Source organism: Spermophilus citellus (assembly GCF_964194105.1).
Source record: "Spermophilus citellus genome assembly, contig: SCAFFOLD_351, whole genome shotgun sequence".
NCBI lineage: Eukaryota > Metazoa > Chordata > Mammalia > Rodentia > Sciuridae > Spermophilus > Spermophilus citellus.
Genome location: NW_027673084.1, coordinates 200,806 through 217,375, shown reverse-complemented (window position 1 = coordinate 217,375; position 16,570 = coordinate 200,806). Strand labels below are relative to the sequence as shown.

Sequence of the window (16,570 nt, the reverse complement as noted above, 5' to 3'; positions counted from 1 at the left end):
CTACAGGGGAAACCAGGAGTGAAGGCAGAGCCGCAGGGCAGGCTGAGGGAGCGTGGGAGCGGGTGGTGCTCACCTTGAGCTGGCCCTGGACCGTGCACAGGTGTTTCTGGGTCTCCGCCACCTGGCGGTTGGAATGACCTAGCTGGATCTCCATCTCGTTGAGGTCTCCCTCCATCTTCTTCTTAAGCCTCAGGGCGTCATTCCGGCTCCGGATTTCAGCATCCAGCACGCTCTGCATGGCCTCTGTGGCTCGCTGGCTGTTTCTTTTTAGCTGCTCAATTTCTTCATCCTTCTCAGTAACCTTGCGGTCAAGCTCGGATTTTACCTGGCTCAGCTCTAGCTGGACACGCAATATCTTGCTCTCCTCGTGTTCCAAGGAACCCTAATTAGAAAAAAGGAGCAATTGGGAGTGCTGTGGGCATCACCTCTCGAATGGACCTTTCTACCCCTATTGTAGTAAAATGGATATTTTTATACCCATTTCACAGATGAAGGGAACAATATTCAGAGGTTTGAGTATTTGACTTGCCCACAGATATCCCTAATGTTGGGATAAAACTTTATATATTGAGCATCCTTTGGAATTAATAAAAAAGATGATGGGTTTCTGTTTTAATAATAATCATAATTCAAATAAAAATTCGATGGTGGGTATCTATTTTAATAATAACTATAATTCAAGAGCTATTTTCTACAATGACAGGGTAAGTGCTTTTCTGTTATCCTGCGTTCGTTCAAATTTTCCTAGAAACATCATCACCAATTGCCCTGCTCTGGACATGACCTGATCTGGTGTTTAGAGGGGCTTTGGGCTGGTTACACACTCTCTTTGTAGCATCTGTAAAATGGATAAGACTAATATATCTACACTAATCATTTGTACACACACGTATAACACACAGGTATAGATACATATATGGATAGATACGCATACACATACGTACCTATACATATGTATATATAATGTACACAAAGGTCTGTTGTGAGAATTAAATGAATTATACAAGTAAAGGACTTAGAACTGTGCCTGGCCCATAATAAATTGCATACATGTTAATCATTATTATGGATCCAGGGCTCATAAATTTGAACTTTACATCTGGCTCTATTTTTGATGATTTAAGATTCTTAATAGTCAACGATGTTGTGCACAACCCTAAGTTAAACATAAAACTGAAGGATTCTGAGCTGGCTTTCAGAATGTTTACTGATTGATTTTTTTTGTTTTGCTTCTTGCAAGGAAGATATTGAGGACACAATGAACACACTTATTTTCCAAAGAGGACATGTGCTAGAGAGGGTACTCGGGAGACCATGCCACAAAGCTTAGCTTTTTCAGCCCCAGGAAGGGTTGAATGTTCTTCCCAACAGGGACTCAATGCCTCCTGGCAGGGAGGCACCTCTATGGGTGGACAAGGGCATCCTTTCAGATTCCTGTTTTCCTGAACTTCCCAGTGCCGTATTCCAGACAAGGCACTTGCCTCTGCCTCTTCCAAGGCAGCCTGGAGATCGGACTTTTCCTGCTCCACTTGCTTCTTGGACTTTTCTACTTCCTGGAGGTTCTTGCCAGTTTCTGCAATCTGCTCAGTTAAGTCAGAAATCTCTTCTGCAAAGGACAGGCTTGATTTAGGCTGTTGCAACAGACTCTAGCTTATAGTATAGCTACGCTTTTGCCAGGCAATTTAGGGGTTGGCAGCTCACTCGTGATATTCACATAGGAGAGAATACAGGGAAGCCATTCAGATGAGGTGTCGGTAAGACCAGATGTGTTGTCTCACCTGAGCTATGCAGAAGGGTGAGCGACAAGGATAGAACACTTTAATAAATCCTAAAACTTTACAAAGAATGCAACAGGATCACCGAGAGAACCAAGAAATGCATAAGCTGGCAGAAGCTTTAGAAAGCACTGGATCTTGGTCTTCTAATTTTATAGGGCAAAAGTCTGAGGTCCTAAGGGATTTAGTGACATGCACAAAGATGCAAAGCCACTAAGAATCCCTGAAGGGTCTTTTTCTCTGAAAGAGTGGGCATTGTAACCCATTGTGCCTTCAGTTCTTAAAAATAAAACTAAGCTGCTCCTAAGCTGATCTTATGCTCATTAAAGGCACAAGACCTAGGGCCCATTGAGCAAATGGGATGCATGTTGGGAGAGGATTTGGTAGAGTAGTGGGAGGGAGGAGGCTGTGGGCAAATCGGGGAAGGGGATGGCAGGAGGAAAAGAGGAAATATTACACAGCTGGGGCCCCAAGAGAGCTCACCTTGCAGATTTTTATTCTCCCGCTTCAACGTCTTTAACTGTTCCACCACCTCTTCATAGGCGTTCCTCATCTTGAAGATTTCAGTACTAAGCGACCTGGACTCTTTCTGAGAGGCTTCCAGCTCAGCTTGACTCTCATCCAGTTTTTGCTTCCATTCTGCAAGGACCTGGGAGATGATAAAGGGCCATGTGAGAAGCAGAGGGGGCTGGGGGAGTTGAAAGTCTGCTCAAACAAGGGCTATTAGTAATGCCAAGGCTTCTGTCTTTCATCTTTGGGGGTCAAAGAAGAGGAGGGGTCCTGCTCTGGACCACTGGCTACAATCTTTGCTTTTCTGGATTCTTTTATTATTTATTTATTTTGTAGTCCTAGGGATTATTACCAGGGGTACTCTACTATTGAGCTATATCCCTGCTCTTTTCATTTTTTATTTTGAGAAAGGGTCTTTCTAAATTTCTCAGTGTGGCCTCAAAACTTGCAATCATCCTGCCTCAGCTTCCCAAGTAGCTGGTATCATATGCATGCACTCTGGTGCCTGACCTCTGCTGGATTCTTAAAGATACAGATTGAGTATCCTTGATTTTAAATTCTTGGGAAAAGAAGTGTTTCAGACTTCAGATTCCTTTGAATTTGGTAATGCTCATGTGTGTATGTGTGTACATAAATTTCACTATATACATAAATCTCATTTTTATATCTGTATAAAATGAGATTTATTGGGGATGAGGCCCAAGTCTATACACAACATTTATTCGTGTTTCATATACAGCTCATACACTTGGCCTGAAGGTAATTTTATACATTTTTAGTTCATGTGCATTTTAATTGCAACATATCACATGAGGTCACTCTGAAATTTTTTCACTTGGGACATCGTATTAATGCTCAAAAATTTTTGGACTTTGGAACACTTTGGCTATTTGGATTAGGATATTTGGATTACCTGTACTATAATCTCAATATAATCTGAATTAGCTCTGACTAAAACTAAAATTCCCTTCAGAGGGACTGTCACAAAAGTAAAGAGAGACTCAGAGTCCTCCAAACTGAGAATTAATGTTCTAGCTGGGGGCCTTGTCGAATGTGGGTGCATCTTCTCACATCCAAATGTGAAAGCCTGTCACTCTGACCACCACCTCCATTAATCGGTTGGGGAAGGACCTTATCGAAGTTCCTCTGCTTCTTGTCCAGAGTGGCGCAGGCTGTGTTGGCTCGCTCGAGGTCCAGCATTAGGTCATCCACTTCTCCCTGAAGCCTCTGCTTGGTTTTCTCCAAGGAAGCACACTTGGAGTTTGCAGTCTCTGTGTCCTCCTCTGCCTCCTGGAGCCTCTGGGCCAATTTCTTCCTAAGAGAACCAGATGTGTTTTGTTGTTGTTGTTGTTGTTTGTTTGTTTTTTTCCTCCTTGTCTTGGCAAAAGTGGGATATTTCAGAATGTAACTTGTCAGGTTGAAAAAAGAACTGTCTGGAAGGGATTGAGCAAGACTTAGCATTTGAGTGGAAAGGATCCAAGTACAGTTATGTATCACATAATGACATGTCACAGAGCACATACAACTGGGGTTCCATGAAACTGTAATGAACCTGAAAAATTCACATCTAGGAACATGGTAGCCATTGTTATATGTAGTGAAATGCATTACTTCGTATGTTTATGGAAATACTGTTATAAACAAACCTACTGTTCTGCCAGTCATATAAAGGTATGATACATATGTTTATATACAGTACACAGTACCTGATAGCGAAAAAAACAATTCTGTTAATGATGTATATTTTTATTATACTATACTTTTTTTGTGTGTGTGTGGTGTTGGAGATTGAACCCATAGCCTTTGCATGCTAGGCAAGCTCTCTGCCGCTGAGCTACACCCCCAGACCTATTTTATCCTTGTTACTGTTTTTTTAGAGTGTACCCCTTCTACTTATTAAAAAAAAAGTTTACTGTAAAACAGTACATCCCGTGATGCCATCATTCATCTTGTGTTTACCATGGATCTTGATCATATCAAGAGGACATATTAAGTGATTGGCCTATATCATCTAGGTTTGTGTAAGGAAATCACAGGATGTTTGTACAGCACAGAAATTGCCTCATGATTTGTCTCTCGGAACTTATCTCTGTCATTAAGCAACATGATTGTATCTCTGGAATAATCCCCAAATGCTTGGTGACAAAGAAGGTCCCTAAGAAGCTACCAAGGGGGCCAGATGAAAGAGTTCCCCACAAGAAAGGGGGAGACCCCAAGAGGATGGGGAATGATTATCTGAATGGTTAAGAAACTGTAACAAGAGAGTCTCTCCAGGTAGGAAGTCCTCTCTGCCTTTAGGATGTGTCCAGGGGTCACCTCTCCTATTGTAACCTTAGGGCCCATACTTGGCCTCCTCCAGCTCCTCCGTGCGCTGGATGGCATCCGTCTCATACTTGGTCCTCCACTGGGCAACCTCACTGTTGGCCTTGGACAGCGCCCTCTGCAGCTCGGCTTTGCCTTCCTGCTCCTCCTCATACTGCTCCCGCAGCAGGTCACAGTCGTGGCGGGAGGACTGCAGGGCGTGGGCCAGGGCATTCTTGGCCTGGGAATTACAGTGGTGACAAATTGCAAAAAATAAATGATTCTTTCCCAGATTAAGGTATTTTTCATTGAAATAGCTTTTCCCTAACTAGGATCATTCCCATACTATCTTCAAAACATTTTGCCATATCAGCATATCACCTGTTTAGTTTTCTTAAGTTTGCTTTTTAATTATATTTGACTATTCCACAACAGCCAGGAGAAAACCACTAACATTTGCCATAAACAGCAGGTAACCATAAAAACAAATGCAATGGAAATAAAGCAATATTATCGCTGCTTATCTTGGCACTGTCACCTGCTATGACTCTGTGTCTAAAGCCTTCTTTTTATTGCTTGATAAAGTAAATAAGCAAATTCCAAAGATTTGTCCAAATTGAGACCTTTTTCCTGGACCTCATCAGAAGGATTTTGAAACAGAATTAAAAAGGGAACAATTTTCTCACTACTTGATACAATGTTATTGAATGCTATAACCAGGAGAAATCTGAGAGCATCTTTTGGTGTCATCAGGGGGATTTGTCCCCACACTGGGGACTGTAGAAATGGACTGCACTGTTTCCAGGGCTCCACCTCCTGTTTCAAGTGAGACAGGACATGCCCAGAGGTCTCTTCACTCACTCACTGTCATCTGGATAGGGTGAAAGTTTAACTCAAGATTCTATAATGGTTGCGAAACACCCTCTGGTGCTACCATCAAAGAAAAGAGTTCTGTTGACCTGGTGCAGTAATTTGTATATATTTTAAATCATTTTAAAAAACACAGTATGATATGTCAAGATCATTGTACTGTCATGTGTAACTAATTAAAACAAATAAAAAATAAAATAATTAGTTGAAAAGAAAAAAATTATATTTTCAAACTAAAAAAAAAAAAAAAAAACACCAAAAAAACACAAACTGCAAAACACTACCTAAGAAGGAAAACTTACTGCTGTTGTTTTCTGGCTAAAGGAGAGCCTCATTCCTATAGTAGACCTTCTCATTACTTGTTTGGAATCTGGTTCTCACCATTCCCTGCCCACCTTTAGTCTACTGAAAACCTTTACCGGGAATAGAAATATGGGAGGTAAGTATAACATTTGTTCTTTTACAGAAGGGAAAAATGGGGGCTTGGAGAAATCTCTAAAAGATTGCCCTATAGGTCATGACCAGTGCACATAACCCCAGCTTTCCATTTATGCAGTTTTGTGGGCTTCTGGATTCCTATTCTAATAATTGAACACACATCATTAGCATTTACTGAACATCTACTATGTGTATTGTCCTACTAGGACTGCACCTACTGAGTGCTACTAGGGTGAGGGAAAATTATTCTGGCTCTTTAGGAGTGAAGGATAGTGGGGAAACATGTATTATAAACACAAGTGTCTAGATTCTGGAATCGAGGATATGACTATCTCAAGGGTATCCCCCAGACCATATAGTCTTTTGGGAGAAAGGGTACTTAGAAGCAGGTGTTATAGGTGTAATGAAGAATAAAGAGGAAGAATTCCAAGGGGCTTGGATGAATCATTGGGCAGAGGTGAGCAAATTAGCACAGTGATGGTGGGGATGAGATGCTCCCAGTTGAAGAGGGAAATTTATTTAACCACCCTGTAGAGGATAGAGGTGCCCGGAGATGAGAAAGGAGATCCAAGGTCAAGGTACTTAAACTTTAAGGAGCAGGTTCCCACCATATTACAAGGCAGACTTTTTAATGTAGCTCTGCCTTCAACCTGCCTAAGTGAAGGGATTGTGCTCCCCAGCTTCTCAGGTTCTGTCTTCTGTGATGTGGCAATTCTCAAAGAGGTGTCCTTACCTTGGTTTCTTCTTCTAGTTGTCTCTTAATCTCCTCCAGCTGCTGAGTGAGGGCCTGCTTGCTTTTGGTCAGCTGTGAAATCAGAGACTCCTTCTCTTCCACTTGGTGGCTCAGCTCCCCTACCAAACAGATGGGACCCCCGCATCTGCAAAGCCGACCGCCCTCCCCTGGGGCCTACCCAGACCCTACAGCCCTGACTGTTCTCACCATTCTGGGTCTGCAGTCTTGCCTTCTGCATATTCAGATCATGGATTAGCTGGGTCTGTTGATCATCCTTGGCTTTGATCTCATTAAATTGATCTTCCACAGACCGGCACATTCTTTCCATGTTACTCTTGGGGGGTGGTGTGAGAGTGGGAGATAAAGGTCAACACAAATGGCAAAAATGGCTTTCGGGTACTTGATATTGAACTGGACAGTTTGATAATTTGACTTCTTATTAGGTAAAATAATATAACAGAAAAGATAAAGGTCAGTTTAAAAAATCATAATCAGATCAGAATTGCCTCATTTTTATTTGTGATTGCTGCTTGATGACCAGTAACCTGGAACAGTGGTTTTGGTAAGGACATATTTAATGATTTATATGCAAACTTCTGAGAGGATGTCACTCAAAGAGACTCTGAGATTCTTGGAATATAAGTAATTCTGTTGGTAGGTGAATGGTGTTTGTGAGCCATGTGTTCATGTGACTCTGCTGAGGGTTTCACTGAATAATATAAACGATTCCCTGAGGTGACTTGGAGGGGTTCACCTTTATAAAGTCTGATTGGCCTATATTTTGGTGAAAAATTTTCAGCAACCTCATGTATAATGCAGACCTCTTTCCTCCTCCTCCCACACCATAAAATGTAAAATAAATTGAGCATAAGCTTTTCCTTAGCCTGGGGAGCATAAGATGGCAGAAAAGACAGGGATATTATATCCCAAAGGAGACCTCCAAGCACTCTGAATCTCTGAGAAGATGCCATAACACATGTAAAAGAATTCCATCAGGGGGAGTTGGAAAGGGGAAGGTAACACACAAGGAGAAAAATCAAAGAATACAATAACTTAAAAAAATATAAAGTAATAGGAAATGCTCCTCCCACTGGATTTGAAAATCAAGAGCCGAGAGCAAAAAGCAATTCTGGTGCGAGTGAAGCTGTAAGAAAGGCAGTGTATGGCAGGTGCTGGAGTTTCTTCTAACTCGCCTGACCCTGTAACCAGCTCCAGTCAGGGAGTACTATGGTTTGGATGTGGTTTGTCCTCACAGGGTTCATGCACAGAAAGCTTGGTGCCCCGTGTGGCAGTATTGAGAGGTAACAGGACCTTTAAAGAGGTAGGGCCTAAACCAAGCATGGTGGTACATGCCTGCAATCCCAGTAGCTTGGGAGGCTGAGGCAGGAGGATTGCAAGTTCAAAGCTGGCCTCAGCAACTTAGCAAAACCCTGAGCAACTTAGCAAGACTCTGTCTCCAAAAATAAACTCCCAAAACAACAACAACAAAGAAAGGGCTGGGGATGTGACTCAGTGGTTGAGCACCCCCTAGATTCAATCCCTGGTGGGTGGAAGGAAGGAAGGGGGGAGGGAGGGAGACAGGGAGAAAGGAAAGAAAACGGTAGGGCCTAGTGGGAGATAATTAGGTCATGAGGAGCCCATCCTCAGAAGGGAGTAATGCTAGTCTTGAGAGATTTAATTAGTTCCCATGAGAATGGATTATTATAAGAAGCCTGGCACCTGAGTGTCTCTTCTGCATGTGCCTCTCACCACTCTAACATATGCTCCTGCCATTGTGATGCCATCTACCATGGGGCTCTTAGCAGTGCTGAGAAGATGCCAATGCTGTGCCCTTGAACCTTCAGAACTGCGAGCCAAATAAAACCCTTTTCTTTATCAAGTGTCCAGTCTCAGGTATTTTGTTATAGGAATGGAAATGGGCTAAGACAGAAAGTGAGGAAGAAATCAAGAGAAATCACAGGGAAATCTGAACCATACCCGAAACAGGGATAGAAAGAAGCTCCATAGGAACCACCTCCCCCCACCATTTTTTCTTGATGAACACCTTGACCTTCTGGGAATCCCTCTGTGGAAGACCCACACTTCACTGTTGCTTCTTCTAACCCAGCCAAACAGTTCCAAGAATAGCTCAGCACACCTTGAAATGAGGACACTCCTGAACGGAGGAGCACACATAGCTGCTCTTTGAGAGAAGCTTTACCTGAAGTCATATGCAGAGGTGGATTACTATGCAGCTGATGAAGTTAAGCTTCAGGGCACTCATCTGCATGGGCCCCAGCAAATTTAGGGAGCTGCAGTAAGTTTCAGGTGGGAAGGGGGAGCCCTCGCAAGCACAGTGTATTTCTCGGGAGGAATCTCTGGCAAATGGTCTAATGAGCCCTCAGAAGAAAGGAACCTGTTTTCTGGTTCTCTAATAATCTGCAATTTTTTTTACTCTAAATAAATACTACCTTTCATATCTAATTTTCATAATTTTGCATACAGTTATCCCTCCTTATCTATGGGTTCCATGTCTTCAGATTTAGCCAACCACAGATTGAAAATATTTTTAAAAATTGCATCCCTACTGAATGTGTATAGTCTTTTATTTTTCTTTTCGTTATTCCCTAAACAACACACTGTAACAACTATTTACACAGCATGTACATTGTGTTAGGTATTATAAGTAATCTAGAGGTAATTTAAAGTGTATTGGAGTTTGTGCATAGGATATAAGCAGATACTGTGCCATTTTTACTTGAGAGACTTGAGCTGTGGATTTGATATCCATGAGGGTCTTAGAATCCAATACCCCATAGACACTGAGGGACAGCAACTTTTTTTTTTAAAGAGCCCCAACCCTTCCAAGTTTTATGTGCTTTAATTACCATAAAACCTGGATCCACCCCTGCTCATGCTCATAGGCACAACTTCATATTGACAACGGGGTAAGAAGATGGTGTAGATGCCTATAAATCCCCTATGGTACAATCCATTGATAGGTTAGTTCTAGAACATTCCAGATGGACTGGCGGCTTTCTGTAAGATTCAGGAAGGACCATGCCACTGTGAGGAGTGGTAGATCATTTGGTCAAGCTTGAATGATGCTGTGGTCTGCATGTTTGTGTCCCCCAACTCCCCAATTCGTATGTTAAAACTGAGTTCCCCATGCAGTGGAGCTGGGAGGTGAGGCCTTCGACGAGGGATTAGGTTTTGAAGTTTTCATCTTCCTAAGGAATTAGTGTCCTTATCAAAGAAGCCATAGCTAGCTCCCTTCCTCTTCTGCCATTGAGGACAGGGTGGTAAGGTACCATCTTTGAAGCACAGAGTGAGCCCTCACTGGACACTGAATCAGCCGGCACCTTGATTTTTGACTTCCCAGTCTCAGAACTGTGAGCAATAAATGTGTGACCCTTAAATAAAGTGTCCTGGCACTTAAATATCTGTTGTATATAAATTACAGCCCAAATGGAGAAGACACACATCTTAAATGAATTTGAGAAACTGAGAGCAAACAGAAGTGGGGGAGAGGGTCTCAGTACAGAATATGCAGTACGTTTGGCGACATGGCCACGGGACAGGAGAACTTAGACTTAGCTGCCTTACTTGGCCAGTCAGGTACCTTGGACTTGGAGACTGTCTCGATGTTGCTTGTCATGTCATCGATCTCCATCTTTAGCTCACTCTTCTCCTTTTCCAGCTTCTGCTTGACCCGCTGCAGGTTGTCAATCTGCTCCCCGAGTTCGGCCACAGTGTCTGCATGCTTCTTCCTCAGGGTGGCAGCTGTGGCTTCATGCTGCAGGGTGGCCTCCTCCAGGTCCCTGCGCAGTTTCTGGAACTCAGCCTCCCGCTTCTTGTTCATCTCAATCTGGGCTGAAGTGGCTCCACTGGCTTCTTCCAGCCTGTCGCTGATCTCCTCCAGTTCCCTGGCCAGGTCTGAGCGTTGCTTCTCAATCTTGGCTCTGACCGTGTGCTCTGCTTCGATTTCTTCCTCCAGCTCTTCTGTGCGGGCCTAAAAGGGTCAGCGTATCAGGAATGTTGTTTTGGGAGGGAACAACTCAACTTTGTGAGGGACTGAGTGATGAGGAATTGGCAGCATGTAGTTAAGAATACATTATAACACTGGGTTAGTGGAACAAAATTGGAAATAACCTAGGTGTCCATTAATAAGGGAGTGATCAAATCAATTGTGGACTTGCTCTAGAAGTCTATGAAGTAGTTAAATGCTGATCCATGCCTACCTACCCTGGATAGTGCCACAGAAAATAATGATCAATGAAATAAGTGAGTTACAGAATGATGTGCTCAGTATGAAAATTTTTATGCTAAAAATGCAAAGAAACAAAATATTGCATAAATATATTCTATATATTTTCTTTGGATCTTAAATGTGCACAGACAGACTTAGCAAAAAATCCACCAGAGATCACTGGGCTTAGGAACAGTGGCAATGCTTCTCTATTAATAACATTTAATTTTATTGGTCATATATTTTATTCTTTCCAAGGAAATATGTGTATGTTACTTAGAAAATTAAAATATTAATTTCAAAAATTAAAAGAAAAGTCAGTTGCAGTAGTGCACGTGTGTAGTTCTGAGCTACTCGAGAGGCTGAAGCAGGAGAATCATTTGAGTCCATGAGTTTGAGACCAGGCTGGACAAAAAAAAAAAAAAACAGGACATTTTCTCCAGCTTCCAATAGGAAGAAGAAAAGCAGCTCAAGGACCACAGGGGGAAAGAGCAAACAGGGGTGCAGGGGCACTTGCCAAGGGATTTCTGCAGTTGGGAAGGTTTTGACACTTTTACCTGTAATTCTTTAATCTTCTTTTGCAATTGCAAACTGTGAACTTGTTCATCATCATTTTGGTTTGTAACTGACTGATTTCAAATTCCTTCCTGCAAGTAGATTTTTTTAAAAAAATAAAAGAACATGAGATACAAGCTTTTTAAGGATGGGAAAGTTGGCTTTCAAGAGCCAATGGAGAGGTAGAAGATAAAATAGCTACTTCTTCAATTTCTCTTCTGCTTGCTGCTTGTCATTTTCTAGATCCATGATGGACTCCTGGGACATTTTCAGGTCTCCTTCCAGCTTCCTCTTTGCTCGCTCCAGGTCTGCCCACAGTTTCTTCTCCTGCTCTAGGCTGCCCTCGAGCTGGGAAGACATAGGCAGAAAGTATGGAACCCTGCTACCAAAATGAGCTCAGCCCCTTCAGTCAGTGCAGCCACACACCTGGCCCATGGCTTCCTGGGCTCCTGTAGGGTGCTGACCATAAGCACCTACCCTGGAAGGAAGCAAGTCTTCCCCTCTTGCCTCTTCTTGCAAAGAGAACCCTAGGGGATCCCTTGGTTGGCTCCTGGATGCTTCTTTCAGCCAATTCCCACTTGACCCTTTCTAGGACATATTCCCTGTAGGAGTCTGGCACCCATAGGTGGCTGTTCTTGCCCAGACAGGAACAAATGGGGGATTCTGTGAATGACACATGCAGGTCCAGATTGCACAACATACACCCCCCCTACTTATTCTATGCAACTGTTGGGGGAATTTGGGCAAGGACTTTGTGTGTGTGTGTACAAATAGGCACAGGGAAAGGAGGGAATGGGGGGAAAGCACACCTACTCTGGCCTCAGAAGAATATAAGAGACTTGGAAAAGTTCTAGACATAGTAGTGAAAAAAATTAGAAAACTTCAAACCTGGTTCTCATATTAAGAACAATAATGTCAAGCCATAGGATCAGCCTAGGTGTTGGTCAGCCGATGAATGGGTAAAGAAAATGTGATATACATACATGTGTGTGTGTGTGTGTGTGTGTGTGTACGCGCGTGCTCACGCATTAATAGGTGTCCATTAATAAGGAACCGATCAAATCAATTGTGGACTTGCTCTAGAAGTCTATGAAGCACTTAAATGCTGATCCTTGCCTACCATGGATAGCACCATGGAACATAATGATGAATGAAATAAGTGGAGTTTTACTCAGCCATAAAGAAGAATGAAATTATGTAATTTGCTGGTAAATGGATGGAACTGGAGATCAACATACTAAGTGAAATAAGCCAGACTCAGAAAGTCAAGGGTCAAATGTTGTCTCTCATATGTGGAAATTAAAGAGAGAGATAGAAAGAATAATAATAATAATAATAATAATAATAATAATAATAATAATAATAATAATGGATCTCTGAAAATAAAAGGGAAAAAAGGGAGACCAATGAGACCAATAGAGGAGAGGGAGGGACAAGGGGAAGGTATGGGGAGGGACCAGGGAATGAAATCTACCAAATTCTGCTATGTACGTGTACAAACATACCACAATGGATACTGTTGGATATATAACCATAAAACACTGGTTAAAATAATAATAATAAAAGCAGAAGTGACCAGCAGAATGGAAGCATAGCAGGGGAGGGAGGGAGAGAGAAAGGGAAGTTAAAGGGAAATGAGCTTGACCAGATTATGTTTTGAGCATGTGGAGATATGGCATGGTGAATCCCCAGTTATATGTAATTGTAATGCACCAAAGTAAGTAAATAAATAAATAAATAAATAAATAAATAAACAAACAAACAAACTTTGCTCTTAGCGAGCAAGAGAGAGAGAGAGAGAGAGAGAGAGAGAGAGAGAGAGAGAGAATATAAGAATTTACTATGATATGGAATATATTAATTTTCAGAGCCACAAATGGAACTAGTGTTTCTGTGGCTAGGGATTGAACCTAGAACTTTATACACACTAGGCAAGTGCTTTACTCCTGAGCTACACTAGCTCCAAATGGAACTAGTTTTAAATAATTTTAGAACAGGATTGGAGGTTTTGGAACCCAAATGAGCTACAAGTGGATGGTAATAATGATGAAGATGATGATGTAATAATAATATTAGCAGCTAAGGTCTTACTCAATTTTTCTATGTGATGAATTTTCCATGGAAACCTTGCAAGGTAAAGCTATTTGTGATCCCATTCCATAGGGTGAAAATGGAGGTTCACAAGGTTAAGTGACCTGGTCATTATGCCAGAATTGTTTGGGGTGAGGCCAAGGCTGAACCCGGGGTTCTGATTCCAGGACTGGAATCCCCCCTATCATGTTAATCCCCTCTCTTGCCTGCACCTCCACCAGTAACAGTTGCATAGGAGTCAGATGCACTTACATCGTCTATTTGCTGTTCCAGCTTGATATTTACTTTGATTAGACCATTAACTTTATCTTCTTCAGCCTGCAGATCATCCAGTGTTTGCTGATGGGCTTCCTGTAGTGATTTCTTTTCTTTGGTCAGCTTGGAAATGTTTTCTTCAAGTGCTGTCATTTCTTCAGACAGATTCTTGACCTAGAGAATAACACCACCAATTTAATATTGAAACAATTAAACTCCAAGCTTCCAATAACAAATGTAATTGCTGTGTTGGGCATGGTGGCGCATGCCTGTAATCCCAGCTGCTCAGGAGGCTGAGGCTGGAGGGTTACAAGTTCAAAGCCAGCTTCAACAATTTAGTGAGAGCCTATCTCACAATAAAACAATAAAAAGGATGGGATGTGGTTTAGTGATTAAGCATCCCTGATATCAATCCCTGATACAAAAAAAAATGTGATTGTTGTCTCTCTTCCTCTGACTACTGCTTTTTTATTTCCTGGAATTGACAATCTCTCAGTTTTTTTGTTTTTAGGATGGGGGGTCACTATGTTACTTAGGCTGGCCTTAAACTTTTGGGGTCAAGTGATCCCGCCTCCACCTCCCGGTAGCTGGGATAGGAGCATGTGCCACTGTGCCCACACAGTCTCTCAGTTTTTAAAAATTTGCCTTGTGGCTCTCTGATGATGTCTCAGATTCTCCCATTAGAATTATTTCTTCAAGGAGCACATTCTATTTTATAACGAGGGACATTGTTAAAATGCAAATATGCTACTCTTAAGGGTAACATATCAATTTATATTCATTCGTGATGTATAATGCATCTGCAGGTATTTGCTAGGTTGGCTGATGGGGGTTTAGAATGAGGCAAGAAGGGAAGGAAAGGCATGAGATATTATGCAAGAAAATCCTGAGGGGAATCTGGTGTTGTTGGGGTGTGTGGTTAGGGTACTTTGCATAGAATTCTAAGGCATTAAATAAAATTGCTTTCCATGTACACATCTTTCAAATCTGAGGTTGCCCTTTCTTGACCCATGAGTTGAATCTGGCCCCAAACATATTTTCTTTCATTTACAATTTTTGAAATGTTATCAAATTGGGGGGAAAAAGAAATTTCACATAAAATCTCAATTTCTGACTTCTTGTGGAAAATTAGAAGCTCTGGCCATGCTGGATAGACATTTCTACCTGATGGTAGTTGGCTGGTGATTAGTCAAGGCTACTATCTGTGGCCAGGGTTTACAGTCTCCACTCATTCCTATCAGTTTCAATTGTCTATCCCACATTGACTCCGATTGTCAACTGCCATTGTCATCTCATATCCAGCAGACCTCAGCCCTTACCCCCTCCTCATGGGTGACCGCTGTGGTGTGAATCATGCATGTGTTTTTACATATCTTTGCCACATGTATATTTCTGTCCTATGTGCGTGTTGGATATTCCATTTTTCCTCATATTTCTCCCCACTAGTCCTAGGTATTTATTGTCCATTTTTGATGCCCCGTGTGTGTGTGCACAAGTCTTTTGCTTCCCAAAGCTGCGTGGTATTCCCTGGTGTGCATCCGTCATGTTCTGCCTCTCTGTTCCCCCAGGGGTGGACCTGGATATTTCCTGCAGCTTCCCACAAGCAATGCTGCTATAAACCTCCTTGCATATGCTCCTGCTCCAATCTCCCTCCTCTTTACAGCGGGAAAGTGGGGACTGGTGGGGAGACGGGGGTGGGGTGGTGGTGGTGGTGCCCACTTTGTCCATCTGTGGACTGGTGGAAGACTTCCTTGGTCTGCACACCTCAGAATCTCTGAGTCGTAGAGTATGTGTTTCTTAATTCAATTTTGTAATTCCAAAAAAGCCTTCCCAAAGGCTGCATCTGTTTATAACCTGCCAGTAATTCATCAGGGTCCCTGTGCCCCACCTCCCTGCCAATCAGTCATTGGTATTATCTAGTTTTCTGCCTCCTTCATGATCTGTCTTGTTTCTCAGGCATTTTGGGTTTGCTATCCCTGTGCTGGGTGCTATGAGCAACAGAGATGAATATGAAACAACCTTCTCTCTTAAGAAAATGCTGGAAGTTTGTGGTACAACAAGGGAGAGTTGATAAGAGCCTGCAGGTTGGAGAACAAGGCAGAGGGACCTAACTACCCTGCAGCTTGGCTCCTGCTCCAACCTCCCAGCAGGAAAGTGGAGACTGGTGGGGAGCTGGGGGCAGAGTGGTGGCAGTGGTACCCACCTTGTTCTCTGTCGCATGCTTCTCCTTTTCAACTTTTGTCAGGGTCAGCTCCAGGTCATCAATGTCTCTTTTGAGAGAGGAGCATTTGTCTTCCAGATTCCTTTTATTGGCCACCAGGTCAGAATTCATCTCCTCCTCCTCTTCCAGCCTCTCAGTTAGCTCTTTGACTTTGGCTTCCAGTTGGATCTTGCTTTTGATGAGACCCTCACACCGTTCCTTGGCGTCCATCAGATTTTCTGTTTCCTGAAAGTACCAGGTCATTATAAGTTTCCATCAGTCACTTGGCAAGCCTTAGAAGGAAAGGGACTGACCCTCTAAAAGTCCATCTCCTGTATCTACGCCAAGGAGTGGTTGTGCACACACATACACACACTCACATACATAGGTACACATGCGCGCGCGCGCACACACACACACACACACACACGCCTACATATCATCCACATACTCTCTTTTAGACCACCAAGGATATCACTTATTTAAGAGACAGTCACTTAAAGTGACTCAAAAGAGTTCATGGAGTTCCAATTTCAGTTTATTTTATTTTATTTTATCAGGACTAGGGGTGAAACCCTGGGGCATTCTACTTCTGAGCTACATCCTCAACCCTT

At 42.5% G+C, this 16,570-nt stretch overlaps 1 protein-coding gene across 1 annotated transcript in view; it reads right to left on the bottom strand.

Annotated features, from left to right (window-relative positions):
* LOC308640130 (myosin-13-like) overlaps window positions 1-16,570 on the bottom strand; it is a 67,131-nt gene that overhangs the window by 15,063 nt on the left and 35,498 nt on the right. The window contains 13 exon segments of the mRNA XM_081312151.1: window positions 2-382; window positions 1,482-1,606; window positions 2,259-2,424; window positions 3,417-3,600; window positions 4,631-4,827; window positions 6,628-6,746; window positions 6,835-6,961; window positions 10,229-10,618; window positions 11,413-11,468; window positions 11,471-11,502; window positions 11,613-11,758; window positions 13,754-13,930; window positions 15,960-16,202. Of these exon segments, the coding sequence (XP_081168277.1) occupies window positions 2-382; window positions 1,482-1,606; window positions 2,259-2,424; window positions 3,417-3,600; window positions 4,631-4,827; window positions 6,628-6,746; window positions 6,835-6,961; window positions 10,229-10,618; window positions 11,413-11,468; window positions 11,471-11,502; window positions 11,613-11,758; window positions 13,754-13,930; window positions 15,960-16,202 (2,343 nt within the window).